An 18,552-nucleotide genomic window follows, 5' to 3' on the forward strand; every position below is an offset into this window, starting at 1 on the left:
CAGACTGGAGTGGGGTAGATTGGAGTGGAGTTGGATAGATTAGAGTGGAGTCGAGATTGGAATGGAATGAGATAAAATGGGGAAGAGTGTAGTGTTCTGTGGTAGATTAGAGTGGAGTGAGGTAGATTGGAATAGAGTGTTGTAGACTGAAGAGGGATGAATGGAGTGGGGTAGACTGAAGTGAGGTAAATTGGAGTGGGGTAGAGTGGGGTGGGGTAGATTGCAGCAGGGTGGGGTGGAGTGGGGTGAAGTGGGGTACAATGGGGTAGTGCAGATTGAAGTAATATAGATTGGGTGGAGTGAGGTGGGGTAGATGGGGTAGATTGGAGTGGATTAGATTAGATTGGAGTGGAGTGGAGTGGGGTAGATTTGAATGTGGTTTGGTAGATTGGAGTGGTGTGGACTGGAGTGAAGTGAAGTGGGTTAGATTTGGATAGAGTGGAGTGTGGTAAAGTTGCTTGCAATAGTCTAGGCAAGTGGGGTAGATTGGGGTGGTGTGGGGTGGATTGGGGTAGAATGGGGTAGAATGGAGTACATTGGTAGACTGGAATGGGGTAGATTGGAGTGGGGAGTGGGGTAGATTGAATTGGAGTAGATTGAGGTGGAATGTAGTAGATTGGAGTCGAGTGGAGGGCGGGTAGACTGGATTACAGTGGGGTAGATTAGAGTGCAATGGTTGAAGTGGGATAGATTGGACTGGAGTGGGGTAGATTGGAGTGGAGTGGATTGGATGCAGTAGATTGGAGTTGGATAGTTTGGGGTGGTGTAGGGTATATTGAAGTGGGATGGATTGAGAGGGAGAGGGTTAGATTGGACTAGAGTGGGGTAGATTTGAGTGGCATGTAGTAGATTAGAGTGATGCAAAGAGGGAGAGATAGGGTGGAGTGGAATGGAGTGTGGTAGATTGGGGTAGAGTAGGGTTCATTGGGTGGCTTGAAGTGGGTAGATTGGGCAGTGTGGGGTTGGATAGACTGGAGAGGAGTGGTGGGAGATAGATTGGAGCAGAGAGGAGTGGAGTGTGGTAGACAGAAGTGGAGTGGGGTAGATTAAGGTGTGGTACCGTGGGGTCAATTCGGCGGATTTGAATAGGGTAAATTGGAACAGAGTAGGGTAGAATTGGAGTGGGATAGATTGAAGAGGGAGGATTGGAGTGGGGTATTTTGGAATGGTGTTGATAGGAGTAGATTGGGGTGTGGTAGATTGCAGTAGGTAGGGATAGAGTGGGGTAGATTGGATTGGAGTGGAATGGGTTAGATTGGAGTAGAGTGGAGTGGGGTAGATTTGGGTAGCATGGAATGGAATGTGGTAGATTGGAGTGGAGTAGATTAGAGAGGGGAGGGTTGGATAGATTGCAGTGGAGTTTGGAATGGAGTGGGTTAAGTTGGAATGGAGTGGTGTAGATTGGAGTGGGGTAGACTGGCATAGATTCAGGTAGATTGGTGTGTAATGGGTTGGGTTGAGGTACATTGGCGTGGGGTGGATTGGAGTAGATTGGAGTGTGTTAGATTGGAGTGGTTTGGAGTTTAGTGGTATAGACTGGGGTAGACAGGAGCACAGTGGTGTCGATTTGAGTGTAGTTAGGTAGTTTAGAGTGGTGTGAGGTTGATTCGGTTTGACTGAGTGGTGTGGCCTAGTATGCATGGTGTGGTAGCACACTGCCATTACAGAAACACATTTCAATTGAAATGACCATTCCGTTGCCCCGAAATACAGTTTTACTGAACATAAACAATAATGTGTGCAAATGTCATCACCTAGTCTATTGATGTGTTTTGATTGTATTCAGATATTTTTTTCCACCACACTTCAGAATCACAAAGAAAATGTGCTTCATTCATACTAATTCTGCAACATCAGCACTGTTTTTTGTTGTGTGCTAAAAAATCATAATTCCTTCTGTTTTACATGGGTACTTAGCAGGGTTATCACATAAATTCTCTCACTTTGAAGTCAGCGAAAGAAAAATAAACACTAAGCTCCCTGGAAGAGAGAGCCTGACATTTGACCTCTGTTTTGGAATGCACAGCACATGTGACAAGATAAGAATAAGAGTTAAAGGACATGTTTTCAGAAAGGGAGTTTGTGGAAGATTACAGTAAACATGATTTAGGCAACAGGAGGGACAAACTGAACGTGGAGAGCCTAAAGCAAATAAATCCAGCAAATAGAAAGTCAGAAAATGTGAGTTACAAACCGAAAAGCCAATTGTAATCAACAAGCAGAATGCATTCCTAGGTCAACTTTTTGAAAGTCCTCAATATGCTGTCTGGAAGACTGTGACCTAAAAAAGGGGTAAGAGACCAAGGAAACACATGCACGCACCCCCATGGAGTGCGGAAAACAAATAAAAAAAGAATCCCTGAAGTATGCCATGGAAGAATTCAAAACATCCATTTATTATACTGTGAAACAAGGTGTGTCAAACATAAGAAAGGTAAGCTATTTAATCAAATGATAGGCAACCAATATAGACAACAAAGCCATCCAAACAAACAATTTGCTGACCCAAAGCTCTCTCTAAGTATATGTTATCTCTTAGGAACAATAGGTCTGCCAAAAACTGTCTACTAGAAGGTAGCTGTGAACTAAGAAGGATCCTTTAAAAGTTTGCATGCAAAGTGTAAAAAAGGTATTTTAAATATAGGAATGATAGAAACAAAGAGCCTTCAACAGTAACGTTTTGTGCAGCACAGGATCTTCGAATATAATAGTGAATTGTGACGATTGTGGGAATCTCATTTCAGTGTCACAGGGGTCTGGTGGTTAGTTAAGGTGTGAAGCACCAGCCATTGAGAATTGTGGCAGTGTCTTAGACTCTGTCAGTCATGGCTGAAATTCCCTTTTGCCTCTGAGGTCCCTATTGCTTCTGGCACTTCCTGTTCAAGGCATGTGTGCATCTGATAACGAAAAGTAATCTCGTCTGAGCCTGCTTGGTGGGCGAGGGAGATTTTATTTGAAGAGGGGTGGCGTGTGTCAGTAGTACCTCATCATGGGCTGGCTGGATAGCAGGTCTGGATACTCTGGGTCAGGATGTACTTCCAACGCAAGGTCCCTATTGTCTCTTCAGTCTTTTGGTCTCAGGGGGCACTGGGGTGGTGGAATCCTTGGAGACTCACTTAACCGTGATCCACTGTCTGTCTATATTTGTCGTGGTGCAAACCTAAAAGCAGTGTACTGGGCCTGAATGCTTTGTGGTCAAGGATTGAGTGAGTGTGTCCCTGAAGTACAGTCACAGTACAGGCAGGGTTCATGTGTCTCGGCTCTATGGCAGTCTGTATGGATCAATTTTGGTTCTGACAAGGCTTCTAGGGAGATTTCCTTATACAGAAGGAGAGCATGGGACATGGTCTCCCTGACTGGCTCCAGCGGCAGAGAGAAAGCAAATTATTGGTGCAGAGTGGATATGTTTTGCCAGGAGGGAATATTTTAAGTTTGCTTACCTGTGATCATATTCGGTGGTCATCTGGTCAATCCTCCACCGTGGCTGGGCTGACCCGACTGATTGGGCAGCTCAAGGTCTCTCGAATGTCAGCATTCTAAACAGGAATGAGGTTGATGTCCTCTGTTAGGTGACAAGTGCTTATTGTCAGTAGTCAAATTCCAGGAAGATAATTTTTGTCCAGTTTTGTCCCAGCTAAAAGGGAAATGCTATCGACATGTCCAAGGCCAGCAAGTCACCTTCTAGCTTGACATGTATGCTTGCGTAGAATGTTTTGAGTACCTACTTGAAAGCACCTATTCTAATACTTGTGACAAATGGAATTATGTTTCTTGGATCGAATGATGTAGCAGGGTTGACTAAATTATAGGATAAGAAAAGGCACATTATGCAGCATAAAGCAGCACATTCTGTGGCAGTATTATTTCACTATTTTTCATTCTAATACACATTATTCTTGCCTAGGTTAACATATTCCATAGGCCATATTCTCAGTAATGGAATAGCCGTGGAGGCTGAATATCAGGCTTGGGATGTATCAGTATGGGGAAGGAAATTTGTTTCAGAATAGTACAGCAATAGTAAGGGGTGCTGTTTTTCAGGGCACCTAACTTATAGCCTAGTTGGTGCACCAAATTTCACATGTAAAAAAACCTTAAACCAAAAGTATCAAAAAGTAATTTGGTTAAGATGTAAAGGTCATGCAAAGGGTGGACCAAGTACAGGAAATAATGAACAAGAATTGTAACAATTCCATAGATTTAAAATTATCACTGTAAATACACAAACTTATTCCTAAATAATTTCAACAGTATTCTGTAAATGTAAAACGAAATAGACAACTAATTTCTCCCATAAGAAGACGGGATCGTCATCAAGCCGTCCCAGGGAAAAATTCAAAGTGCTTTTCAATGCTACAAATTGTGGGACAAAAGTTAATACCTCTGTAAGTTCTGTCCCACCACAGGCATGGCAAGGCTAACTTTCCAAGCTATGTGCAGGAAATAAAATAGAGATACCTGAAAAATAAGCCTCTCTCTGCCCTCAAAGCCAGTATCCGAAAAATATCCTCTCCCAACATGTCCTCAAATAGTTGATTACATAAACAGAGCTGGGCACTCTGAGGCTTTGTGCCTAGATCAGTTCCTGGTCACAGTATTAAAAAGAAATCCAGGTCCCAGTAAATCTTTAGCTCCTCTATTTTCTCACTGTTACAAATCAGGTACTATCCCCAGCTCATGGACGGAGAGCATCATAATACCACTACTCAAAAAGGATTGTTGGAAAGACCCCGTTACCTACTGGGTACTTGCTTTCCTTGATGCAGTTGAGAAGGTCTTGGCAAGGAGTATTCTGGAACATATCTAGGCTTGGGTCTTTAAAAAATGTATTTCTTGAGAACAATTGGATGCTAGACACAATGGCTCTGCAATCTATAATATTGCTACACTACAAACTATTATAAACAAATATGTAATTACTGGAAGCCAGATTGTCTATGCTGCTTTTATCGATTTCTCCACAGCATTTGATTGCATTGAAAGACCCAGGTATGGAGAAAAATATCCGACTAAGCCATCCCATCTGATTTATTCGTATTCATAATCTGATTACAAACTTCAACCTACTGTAAACTGCTTTTGGGATGAAATAAAGGTTTTTCACCAATGATAAAAACTGAGATTGGCTTAAAACAATGTTGCATATTAACTCCTCTTTATTTTCCTGTGTTTATATATGAGTTGCCAATTTATAAAATAGTTTAATTTCCCATCGAAACTAGGTACTAACTCATTATATTTACTGTATGCAGACAACATTGTTATTTTTTATCTAACCCCGATTGGTCTGCAACATAACCTAGAGGTGTTAAATCAGTATGCTGCAGATCATTTCCTGAAGAGCTTTGTTTCTAAAACAAAAATAACAGATATAAGATGGTAAAGATACATACATTACATTGCAGGACCTTTTATTATGGTTTGAGTAATTAACATATTTATGGTTAATTAGGAAGTGAGACGTTGGCCTATGCTGGTGCTTTAAACAACTTTTATAAGTCATTGAGGAAAATACATTTTGATTATTTCTTGAAAGTTTGTAAAGCAAAAATACCACCGCCTCTAAATTATGCCTTAGACCAGTGAATCCCAACCTTTTTATCACCGCGGACCGGTAAATGTTTGATAATTTTTCTGTGGCCCGCTTGTTTTGATTTAATAATTTTAATGTAATTGTATTTAAACATGCCTTCAAGATTTGAAGACCTCGGGCGGCCCGGTGCTGATTGATCCGCGGACCGGCACCGGTCCGCGGCCCGGGGTTTGGGGAACACTGCCTTAGACTATACACCCAAAGCAAATTTGCATTCATCACAAATTGGTATTTCGTATATTGTTATGAATGAAAGCTCTTGTGAACGTTTTCTACATTAGGTTCTGCTATTGTCCAGGTCTTGCACCTAGAATGTGGTCTCTCTAGTACTTATATCCAGTCAATTTCGAAAGTAATCTGTTGGAGCTACTGTATAATCCATGCCCCAAAAGGAACAATGAGAGAATTTTTTTAATCAAGAAATGTTTAATGACATTACATGTGAATTATTTCAAACCTGGTCTTTAGGGTGGACAGGTATAATTATTCTTGAAAAAAATCTATCCCTTTATTAAGATTTCCGTTTGATAGCGACCATTGTGTAAATTTAAAATATATAAAATATATCCTGATAAAGTACTGATTAATCTGGCTTAACCCTATTTTTCATTCCCTCTCTAGCATAACGTTAGACGATTGATACTTACATTCAGATTAGGTAAATTGCCTCTTGAAGCAGATAAATGGGCAGAACAATATTATGACCCGTATAGTTTGCACCTCTGTCAAGGAGGATATCAAGATGTATATCATGTACTGTATAATTATCTAACATTATCTGCACTACGGAGACAATATTTAAATTCATTACGTTTCAAGTACAATATAGAAGCTTTCAACTAATTTATTAATTAAATGATGTCACCTTCAGTCAATGAAGTGTGTTATAATTCATTTAAATGTTTTAAAACGTTTTTGAAGCTACTTAACAGTAAATACTCACACTGTGGAGATTACTCCGTTCACTTTATATTGCTCAATATTTATTTGTGTATCAATAACCTCTGTAGAATCTCAATTGTCAAACTTAACAGCACTAAGCTAAATAGTCATTTAGGAACAGTTTGTGGGTAGGGTCATGATCCATTTGTTAGGATTAGGGCTAGCAGAACAATAGATTTTGTGCTTTACAGTTGGGTGCTTGTTGTAGTTTGAATTCATTGGAACACAACTGAACCAAAACTGTCAGGAGTGATTTTGGATTCCAGTACTGGAATGCAAGGAGTGGCCTGGTTTGAGATGCATTTGCAGTGCTGCCCATGGGCTCACGGACTGGAATAGCCTTGGATGCCGCAGGGCATGCTTGAGATACATTGGCAGAGCTGTTGGCGCCTGCCTTGTATCGGTCACCTGGTTTGTCTTAGAGTGTCTATATATGCCTCTCTCATTTATTGAGGGATGGCGGAGGAGTGAAGCGGAAGGGGTTGGCACACTGTGTGTATACCATCAAACCGCAAGGTAAATAATCCAGCTGCCAGCAGAATTAAAGTGTGTTTTTATTTTATTTCGAAGGCGCCATCCCGGCTTGCAAGACAGGAGCAAGAACTGAGTATATATATTTAGAAGGGAGTAATTACATGGGGTGATCTAAGGACAGAGGAAGGGAGGCTACAGATGGGGGAGAAGAGATGCGTTTAAAAAGGATAAAAAGAGAGCGAGGAGGTGAATGGTGGGAAAAGATGGGCAAAATGGTAAAGAGGAATGGAATAGAAAAAAAGAGGAACAAATGAGAGTGAGGGCAATGGATGCAGGCAAAATGTTGGACGGTTGAGAAGGAAACTATGAAAAAGAGAAAAGTAGTTATCTAGCGAAATTATTTTACGACTGATGAAGATGAATTGTGTTATGGGTAAGAGAGAGCCAGGGACATAGATTGGGATACAGTATGTACCAGAATATCAAAACCAGAGTATCAGCTGATGGACGATTTTCAAAAATATAGCCACTTTGCTATCAGTAATTAATACAATTACACCCAATGGAATGATATCGTTGTAAACCATATTTAGAGCACGATATGGTTGCTAACAATAATCTGACAACCAACCACTCATTATGGGTGAACGGAAAATGAACTCTGAATGCACAACTGGTGAGAATTGGGAAATCCAGCTAGGTTTAAGTTTTTCTGATTTCCAACTACCATTACAGTTTCATGCTTGGAATGTCAATAGACCAGAAAATGTAATTGCCAATGGCTAGACCATGAACACTTGTTTGTGCCACGGTTGGTAGTTGGCAAAGTGCAGGGTGCTTTGCAGGAGCTGATCAGCCTGGGTGCAGGCAGAAAGATGCACAAGGCCCAAATGGGCAAGGCCTAGCCCAGAAACAGTCTGGGGTTGCCGGAGTTCAGGCCAGAAAAAGCTTTAAGAAACATTTGGCAGGGCCAGCAGGTCAGTATGGAATTTGAATTCTTCAGGACAGGGAGACTCAGAGCTGGGGACAGGGTAGGCAGCTGTGGAGTGACCTTTAGTAAACAATGTCTTAATAAATTAGGGGTAGTACATAGCTGCCCGCGGTTTAAACAAGCATTTACAATGCAATGGGTCTCGCATTTCATTGAGTTAGAGCTATTAGCGTTGTAAACTCCTAATCAGACTTTTCTTCCCATATTAAATGGAAAAAAAACTAGAGCGATCGCCCTGCGAAATAAGGTGAAAAAGTAGTCCAGAAACCATATGGAAAGAATGGAGCCTCGTATGTTTCCAGTAGTTGGTCGGTGCGCTCGAGAAGGGCTAAATACCGGAAAAGGCATGACATATGCATGCCTTACACTAATGAAAGCAAGTGGATTTTAAAAGGCAAGCCCACAAACCAATGTAAGGGACTGACGTGACATGGGTGTGGTTAGACGCTCAAAGAAAGATTACATCAGGGGACGGAGCGGTTTGCGCTTGCCCCTAACAATGACATGAAAGAATGAGATGAAGAGGTAGGTAGCATCGGGTGATAGATTAATAAGGCATCAGGTTGAATCGAGACTTTGCCACCTTGATGGTCCGCACCCGCCATTCTATAGCACCGGAGCAGAACGTTGGGCGCTGGCACTTACGGTTTAGAAATTAAGCAGTGACTGACCCTGCACTTGCTCCTTCTGTGATGCATCTGATATTTACACATGTGGAAGTGTAAAGCCCCACCACAAATTCTCTTGAACAAATGTTGGCAACCAAATATGTATATTGTGTAAAAAAGGCTTGCTCCACGAAGAACAGAAAACTACATTACACTGAAAGCAGAGGGTCAGACATTGCTGCAATTCAGAAAAGCTGTTGAATCAGAGGAACCAAGTTGTCATTGTAATTGTTCGGGACTTTGCTTGATTTCAAGAAAAAATACACATTCTCTTAAGGTCTTGCTGGGATGAAAGGAAGCGGTTGTGGCGCAGAGCTCAGCCGGGGCGACCTGCCTGTGGTTTCTCGCACATTCGCAGCTAGCGCTTCCGAGGCCAACCACTGAGAAACAGCAGCCAGGAGCAAAAGGGAGACGAAGAGGAGGCAGGCGAAGCAACTTTGAGTCTCACCGAATGGGCCGATTCGAATAAAGGAACACCCGTGCAGAGGACGCGCAGATCCCCCAGATGGACACATGCCTTGCTGAAGATGGCTCGAAAAAAACACCCTTTCTGCCGATGCCGGGATCGGAAGAGACGTCTCCTATAGTCTGGTCTCACTCACAGCGGTAGAAATCTGTAATCTTATTAGACACTGAACCCGTCTTCCATTCCTGTCAGCCGAACGATGCGCAGAAATGCGGACAAGCTTTGGCACTCTGCTAAAACCTTCTGCTGCGAAGTGAGGAGGAGTCACCTCAGCTTTCAAATTAAAAAAAAAAATTGCGATTGCGCTGCTACAGTTCACACGTAATGAAACCTATCGGCAAAAGTGCAATTATCTACATAACCGGCAAAAGTGCAATTAACTGCATAACGGGGTCGATATTATGCAAAGCGCACGACTTCTGCCAAGCGAGATCGCGCTGCGAAAATAGAGAAAAAGTAGTCCACAAACCTGACGGGAAACAGCGAGCCTCGCATGTTTTCTGTACTTCGTCGATGCGCTCGAGGAGGGTTAACCACCAGAGAAGGCATGACGTATGCGTGCCTTCCACTAATGAAAGCAAGCAGATTCTAACAGGCAAGCCCACAAACAAATGAAAGCCACTGACGTGACGTAGACGGGGCTCCGAGCCCTTTTTAATTCCTAAAGCATCTCGCTTAGCTAAACGCATGTGCGAGCGCATGCGACACAGGCTCAACCCTAAAAAAATATAGGAAGTTGTGTTCCATCAGGCCTCACAATCTCTGACACCCCCAACATCATTAGTCCCAGATTTATGGCAAAGGGCATAGATCTCAGATCCCTAAAAAAGACCAAGAGTAGGGGAACAGGCATCATGCACCTTTTGCCCTCCCATAACATCACACTATTTACTTTTTGTCCCACCGTAAGCAATTCAGTAGTTTTCTATTAGATGGGGAGCTAGTGCGGGAGTATTGTGCGGAAACTACAGTGGTGACCCTGAACACCGGAGTTGTGTGTGTTCTTGTTGCTGCATTCCTGACCCAGAGACCAAGGTTAGCAATGGCAGTGCCACGATTAGCAAAGAACAAGCCAGGTTTATGGGCAGAGTGCAGAAGAATGTTGGGGATTGAGGAGATCATAGTTTGAGGTTAATTTATCAATGCGTCTCATTTATTTTAAGTTTAAATGTTTCCTATGTTTCTTTTTCAACGTATTACTTTGCCAATATAGGGCTCGCTCTGCCATTGCACTCTTGAGAGGAATCCAGCTCCCTGGAATTGGAAGTCTTAACAAACAGACTGCACAATCATCTATGCAATACCAATTATTTAAGTCCCTGTGTTTCGATCATTTGACCAATACATTAGATACAGATCCCTGCATGTTAGCCAATACATTTTGATTTTAATAAAATGTCTATATATCTATCCATCTATCTATCTGTGTATCATTCACATTTTTGTTCCGCCCACCTCAGCACATGGCATGGGTTACAGGGTCAGCCAACTTCAGCTATTGGCTTACCTCTTTCAGAATGACAGCATTCTGCTCTTGAACAGTTTCTACCTACACACACAAACACAAAGTAATACACTTGAACACTTTTGCAAAAACAAATTTACAAACAACAAGGAAGCCAAAAATGGGTGGCCAGTGCCAGACCTTTGCCAATGCTTGTTTTCTACTATTGTTTGCTCTTCCACTTCTCTCATGCTGTCTATCATAGCTCTTTCCCTGTCCCGTTCTACAAACATTTCATCCCAAACTCGCTGTGCACCTGCCCTCTAAAGTGCGGAAGGGAGCACTTTGATCTAAGAAAAATGCTTGACGTAGGGCCCATAGGATGAGCCTTGTCTGCAATAGAAACCCTTGACCAGCTGTAAATTCAGGGCTTTAAGTGAGGTTGGTATCAGACCCGGAAGTAATTAAAAATCCATTTTGAAATCCGTCTGTGTGGGCTCTATATTTCAAGTTCTCGAAAGTTATTGTAAAAGCCCATAATGAAATTCATATCACATATGCAATCATTGTTTACGTTTCACATGATTTAGTCCATCTTGCATTCCCTAAGATAATATGCTTCTTTCAAGATGTTGGGCTGCTCTATTTTGTTTCGTGTAACATGACTCGTGTACCGGTCATATTTTGAACTGAGTTGCCTGCAGGTGTCTGGGTGAGTTCTCCTTATGGGTGACTGTTTGTCACACGACGGAGAGCTTTGAAGCAGAGGCCAAAGGAAGTATGAGGTCCTCACAGTGCCTGGCAGAGGGTCACGAACATGCCCATTCATTCTCCTCACCGCAGGGCACACAAAGCAATGGTTGAATATGTGCCAATTGTAGTTGTTGCAAAGTGTCTGAAGAAGGTACACGGCTGTCGGAGTATGGACATTGTTGAAGGAAACAAACATGCAGTGCTTTCAGGTGAATGACTGGGTTGTATGCGAGGAAGCTGTGGGAGCAGGGGACGTTGAAGTGGAGGGGATGAAAACAAGTACGTGCAGAGAGAGAGTGTGACAAAGTGGTGCTGAAGAGGAAAGGGATGATTTATGACATACACAGATGAAGGATTTCAGAAAGTCTGGAAAAAAGGCTTAAGTATCTAACAGAGTGAGAGACTGCAGAAGAAAGTGTTAAGAAGGGGCAAACCGGAGTGATTGAAGGACATTACCCTTTCCACAGATGTAGTAATGTATAATTCACAATCTCATATTTTCATATTTGAAACAATTATTCACAAAACAATCGTTGTTTATGTATCTGATACTGCTAACAATCTTTGGCAAAGCAAATAGACCTGCCTTGTTTTAGGTATCTGTGATGGTTTTTGTGTGATATGACGATGCAATAATGGAAAACGCATAGAGAGGCAGAAAATACTGGTGAGGGGGCATGCTGTGTGAGTCACAGGATTTTAGTTTACATGTTTTAAGCCAAGCATATAATTATAACAGCCGCCCCTCTTTGAAACTATTCCCAGTTATGCTTCTTTGCCCATGCCCCTTTTAGAGACTCCTCCCCACCTTTTTCATATAGCCTTAGAGCCCGCTGTAGCAGGCTATACTGGCCATTATAGGCCCAGTCCAGCGTTAAAGGCCCGAGCCAAAGGCCTTTAACAAGGGAGCAGGACTTTAATGGCCGGTATAGCCCTGGTACAAAGGGCTATAAGGCTATTAGAACATTCTAGCACCACAAAAGGATGATGGATGGAGTGTTGAAACTTTTCAAACCAATCTAGGATGCAAATTGAGTGTGTATTGCCCAGAAGAAGAAGGGGCATCCTGGATGGCTGTGTGTGGGGGAGCGAGTTCCTTTTATGGACTAGGTGGTCTCACACACCTTGTGGTGTCATGCTTCATCATTTGACCACCTAGTCCCACCCAGGTAAGATGATACTACCTGGGCGGACTCAACCTCGTTGTTAAAGGAACAGTTGAGGGAGTACTGAGATTAAATCTGACTGGATATTGTACAGGGATCCAAATAGAAGGGTGATAGATAGATAAAATTACCTCACAAATCACCTGTTTCAATCTGAGATAATTTAATATAGGTGCTTGTGGGTAAGACTAAAAATCTGTTGAGGACTCAGTCGAGAATGATGACTCACAGAGTCTAAAAATACGGGACCAACATGTTTCTGCCCACAATGAAAAGCTGGAAGGTCTGGGGCATTCGTCAGGGTCAAGGATCCCTATATCGAGTGCATGGTATATAAAGCGTGGAGGCCTACCTGAACATTTTGTTCACTATACGTAGGTCTGCTGGGGGAAAGTAAGACAATGTTTAGAAAAAATGAGTGGTGAGAATAGGTGCCACTGCAATCGAACAACACAGCACACAAGGGTGTCAAAAACTGTGATTAACACTCACATGAACATGCAGTACAACCAGCAAGGAGCAGGGGGACCTAATTAGGTGGACTTACCCTGCATAACGAGGCTAATAGCCTCTGTTCTGGAAAAAACGGAGGAGGGGGGTTCCCTTGTAGTCACTCTCTGTTAGAGAAATAAAGTACACAGGCTAAGACAAGAAGGGCTACTATGCAGATAGATGGGGTTGTGTACATAAATATACCAGTAGTGGAAGAATAATAGTTATTTGTTTTAAAATTATTAAAGTATTAGAAAAATAAGGCAATTACCTTGGGGTCCGAGAAGAAGTATACTTACCAGTCCAAAGGGGTGGCCCGGTTAGAATACCTACGGTCTATTATCAAGCCGCTCTGGTAATGACCTCTGCAAGCGCTGTGGATTTATGCCCAAACTTACAAGGTCTGTCAGTAGTTCGCAGAAGGTGCTCTCATTCCCTGTAAAATATAGAGATAAAGCATAAAGCATATGAGGTGCACAAATATCTGAATAAAAATATATACATATATGATGTAAAGAAACACAAAAGTTATCTGATAAACCTTACAAAATTAAAGGTTGCTGGTAAATGCCTGAGCAAACTTGCAGGAAGTACAGTTTGCACTCAGCTACTAATCAGAAAAGGTGCACAGAGCGAGTTGGTAGGTTTGATTGATCCTGTAGATCTTTTCAGCCCTTCACCCCTAGCCCGGTTTGTATGCAAGGCGATACGTTAGAGATGACTAAGGCCATCATTTAGAGTGGCCTCTTTATTCTAGTAGGGCCGTTAATAGCAGTTAACGGACCCATCAGAATTAGTAGATCTGCAGCCACACCGAAGATCTCTTAACTCTCACACAAGTTTTAAGCTTCTAAAAACAGCCAAATTTTGTGGTGAAACAGAGGATTCCCTGGGGTCCAACTCATAGTGATCTAGATTGTCCCAATTTCTAAAATTAACAATGGAGGAATTTCGGCCTTTTTTCCAGGAAGCTTGTAATGAGGACATCAATATTATAAGGATTACTGTTTGCAAACTTCTGATTACCACTTTGTCGTGCTGCTTTGCCAGTTTACTTACCCATGAGGATATAGCTCTCTGACTACTGCCTATAGTTGTAAACATAAAGGGAGTGTTCGAGACCCTGACAGGAAATGGACCAGCCCACCAGGTGAGCGCAGACCATGCACATCACTCCCCTTGCGGAGCACTGCCAATCAGTGGGGTTGTTTCATGGGTGTGTGTGGGGTGTAACACCCCTCGAATATATGTATTTTGTAATGAATAAATGGGTGCATGTGCTTTCTGTCAGGTATGGTGAGGTCTCTGTCAGATTTCACTAGGAATTTTTACACACAGACAAAAACGCACACACACATTCTCTCTGTTTGTAAAGACTTAAAAAATGTTGGTTAGTTCAGAAAATAATGTAATTGTTTTCATTTAGCACCCCTACCAATAGGCATTCCTCTCCTTTACCGCTGCCCCTTAAGCCCCTCTGGTGCGCCTTACTTGTTGTATAATGTATTTTAACATTATGTGCCAGCGGGATTGGAAATCTGAAGCTCCCCTCCCCCCCTTCAGTTTTACTGACCAAGGTACGCCCCCGCCTCCAATTACATTATGAGAGCACCACCTGCCTGTTGAGCTCTAACTGCCTCGCATGCGGCAGATGCACACAAGACAGAGTCCTTTCCTGATTAGGCTCCAGGTGTGTTTTTTTTTTTGCCAATCTCAGCAAACATTTTGCTCGGCTTTTTATTTTTTTATTTTTTTTAAGCATACTCCTAAAGCCCAAGCCTGCTTTGTAAAACGAATGTCATAGCTAGCCAAGCATTTATCTCTTCCCGCTGGTTCTGGTGCTGCTGTAACTATATGACTATTTCATCAGACCTGAGATATAATTTCCACTATGTTACCTTGATTTCTGGCTGTAAAGCTTCCTCCGATGGTGATGATCTTTGGTGAAAGCTGAGCGGCCCTCGGGTTTATGCCATCCATCCTCTATAATGTGAGCAATGGCCGCAGAATTAATCTTGGTCTGCAGTTCTTAACTTTTGGGTAAAGTAGGAGATCTTTCCCTCCTTTGATCTTCTTAAAGTATGCCTTTTCTCAGAAAAGGAGAGACAAAAACGACAGAGAAAAAGAGAGAGGCAGGTAGTGGGTGTCTCTTTTGCAGACTCAGCACACATTTTAATCCAAATTTGAATGTGCGTCCGATGAAGTTATCCTCTTGCTGACATTAAACTCTGTTCACTAGTGCCTTTCTCTAATAATACGCAATATTAGCAGTACTGGTGAGTGTGTTTTCTTTCGAGTTGCTGCATGATCCAACCCCAGTGCGGATCTCCTCCAGTCCCTTCCCCCCTGTCGCATGCCCAGCAGGGACCCGGGAGAAAATCTTTGCTTCTCCTAACTGTACAAAACCAACAGGTCAATCATGCTGTCAGGGCACCTACTTATGAAGAAAACATCGTATATCATTGGGCATATAAACATACAAGGCTTGGGTAGGGATCCTCCGAGTAATTGTAGGTCGTAAAGGCAGAGAGGGCCTTTTCACCGACAAGTTAAGATAAAATAGGGAGACAACCAGCAGCAGACCACAGAAACCACCTGGGAAGTACAGTGGCAAGTAACAGTGATGAGAAGCTAATTTCTGTTATCGCTTTCTCGCATACATGCATACACCTTTTTCCCCTTAAAAGTGTGGTACCATTTTCTCACATGCGCAAGTGAGTGTAGTGACCGCAAGGCATAAAAGACTGCCACCCATTCATCATATGCGAATGTGAAGGGGTTTCCATGCTCATGGGTTCTGCCTTCCTTTTTCTCCCTTGATCAGAGAACCGGACCACTGAGGGCGGGAGCCATGGCAGCCCAGACCAGTTTGCAGCCTTGGAAAGGCGACTCCGAATCCAGGAAGATGAGGTGACTCTGCTGAAGTCTTCCCTGGCCGATGCCCTGCGGAGGATCCACTTCTACAATGAGGAGATTCCACGGCTTCAGCGCCAGCTTCTGGCCAGTGAGTTAAACTGGGACTGGGGTACTGTCCACGGCTGCCAAGTTTCTCTTGTCCTTGCTTGACCAGTTGCTCCATTCCAGGATTTTTCTTTCCAATTTAGGACTTTTATTCCTAGTTTTAGGGATAAATAAGACGGCAAATCCCAGGATACAAAGAAAACAAGCACTGGCAAAGCCAATAGATCTTGTCTTTTGCCCTATTGGCTTTGCCAGTTGTTTTTGCCGATGCTGTGCAGCATGGGAACCAGAAATGCTAAAAAAAAAGAAGAAAAAAGAGTGCAGTAACATATATGCAAGCAAGTAAACGTTAGCGTCATGATGCTATGGCACCCCTTGTGATGACATATGCGAACATGTAACATGACACTGCTGCCACTTTGTTCCTTTTTATGAGCGAGCGCAAAGTGGTCAGTCCATTCAGTAATCTCTTTTTGGGCTTCAAACCATGCTCATGTCACATCAGTCACTTACATTGGTATGTGGACTTGCCTTTTAAAATCCGCTTGCTTTCATTTGTGAAAGGCATCCATACGTCATGCCTTTTCCGGGGTTTAGCTCACCTACACAGCACCGGTAAACTACTAGAAACATACGAGGCTCGATGTTTTGAGCCTGGGGTCCGGACTACTTTATCTGTTTATTTTCCACGCAGCGCCATTGCGCTGCATTTTACATAGTGCGATTGCGCTGTGTTTTTTTTCTTTACACTGCTAATAGCTCTAACTCAAGCAAATGCGAGACCCGTTGCATTGAAAATGCTTATTTAACTTACTGTTCCAAGATTGTGTCTGGCACTTGGAAGGTTAAGTAAAAAAATGTAAACCTCTGCGAAAGCGCATCTTAAAAAGAAAGCAGTCTAGCACAAAATAGCTGCAGTGAGCTTCATAAAACGAGAGAGAGACAGAGAGAATGAGAATGCAATGGAGGAGTGCATGGGAAGAAGTCAACACGGGGAAGCAATGGAAAAGCTTAAGGCGGGGGAATAAATAAATTAAAAATAAAATAAACAAAAAAGAACTGAATTGGGAGCTATGGGGAAGCAGGGGGTGGGGAGCACGGAGTAGCACGGAATGTGCAGAGTGAAGAAGGTATTTGAGGGGGGAAGCAAAGCAGTACATGAGGGAGAGAGCCTGAGAACAAATTCACACATGGAGTCCAGAAAAAAGAAAAAAGTAGCTCCCTGAACGTGAACCCTGAAAGGATTAAAGCTATTGAATCAAAAGAATGTTAAAGAGGGGGGAGAGAAAAACGTGAAGAGAAAGGAAGCCATTGAATAAGAAGTATACAAATGAACGTGACAAGAGTGCTAACCAGTGGAAACCAAGGGGCTGGCCATAAGTCAGTTTTAAATTTTGGTATGTTTCACACGAGGTCTTTCCTAAACAGACCACTAAAACGGATCTGTAGATGAGACATTAAAATCTAATCTGGAATAACCACCCAGGAGTGACCCTGAACCCGGAAAACTTCTCCGTGTCTTTTGTCAGGCCTGTAGCCAGAAGTAGATGCTTTTCGGAGCCTGGCACCAAAGGATAACTACATCATAAAAGGGGTATCAGGGTGGACAGAAATGTACCCCCACCAAACAATGGGCCTGATTTAGATCTTGGTGGATGGAGTACTCCGTCCGCTGTAATACGATCTCCATGTGACATAATGGGATCGTAATATGGTGGATGGTATATCCGTCACGTTTGTGACAGACGATTACATCCGCCAAGATCTAAATCAGGCCCAATATCTTTTAAAAATGGCAAAATATAGTGAGCTTTTAAAATATGCTACAAACTTGCTAGTATTTTTTATATATTCTTCCTTGACAGCTATTTGTGATAAGTAGTCAACAAGAGTGCCATTAAAAGTGAGAGAGGAACATTTAGAATCTTTCAGAAAACGTCTGTCAAATGGTGTTTTGAACTCACCTCTGGACAATAAAATTGATGAAAAGTCAACAGGACTTAAATGCAGTTATACATTGATTGTGTAGTCCCATCAAAGACACTTCTGGAGAAATGTGTGACGAATGTTGCATTGCTAGGGAAATTTTACTAACAACATTGAAAGAGTTTAAAGGCATTTCAGAACACGTTGGCACAGTTATGAGCACATGGGCATGGTGCATTCAGACGTATAGAACACTGCCAGTCAGCACTACACTGATCATACTTGGCTCCTTCGTGAGAAAGTTCAGTGGAACAGTCAGCAGGGCAGAAAGACAACATGGGCATAGGTTGCTAGGGGATTATGGGAATGTTTAGGAAGGGAGTTTGGCTATAGGTTTATTTACACTGATCAAAAGGAGCTAGAACTAGCCAGGCAGCATCCATTCATCATTCTGAAACCTTTGCCCAAGTGGTGAATTTGTGCAGGTCATTGGAGGTGAGGGCACAAACACACATTTTTAGAGACACAGACTTTATTTTCATCATAAAACTTTGAGCTAGACCAAAAGGGGAAGGGTTACCAACAGTAGAAGAGAAACATAGGGAAACAGTTACAAAGGGGAGTATGGGGCTGAAGAACCTGCAAGACTAAGAAAAGGAAACAGGAAGTGTAGGGT

The 18,552-nt window shown here is 42.6% G+C and overlaps 1 protein-coding gene and 1 long non-coding RNA gene across 4 annotated transcripts in view; one reads left to right on the forward strand and one right to left on the reverse strand.

Moving 5' to 3' along the window:
* Positions 1–9,651, reverse strand: part of LOC138259367 (uncharacterized) — a 161,208-nt gene extending 151,557 nt beyond the window's left edge. The window contains exon 1 of the long non-coding RNA XR_011198709.1: positions 9,604–9,651. This is a non-coding gene — a long non-coding RNA (uncharacterized lncRNA). The remainder of the gene's footprint in view (positions 1–9,603) is intronic.
* The window catches only part of EML3 (EMAP like 3), a 293,640-nt gene that overhangs the window by 37,438 nt on the left and 237,650 nt on the right, over positions 1–18,552 (forward strand). For all 3 annotated transcript variants that reach the window (XM_069207042.1, XM_069207043.1, XM_069207044.1), the window contains one exon: positions 15,814–15,993. In XM_069207042.1, the coding sequence (XP_069063143.1) occupies positions 15,814–15,993 (180 nt within the window). The remainder of the gene's footprint in view (positions 1–15,813; positions 15,994–18,552) is intronic.

The sequence above is a fragment of the Pleurodeles waltl genome, chromosome 9, assembly GCF_031143425.1.
Source record: "Pleurodeles waltl isolate 20211129_DDA chromosome 9, aPleWal1.hap1.20221129, whole genome shotgun sequence".
Taxonomy (NCBI): Eukaryota; Metazoa; Chordata; class Amphibia; order Caudata; family Salamandridae; genus Pleurodeles; species Pleurodeles waltl.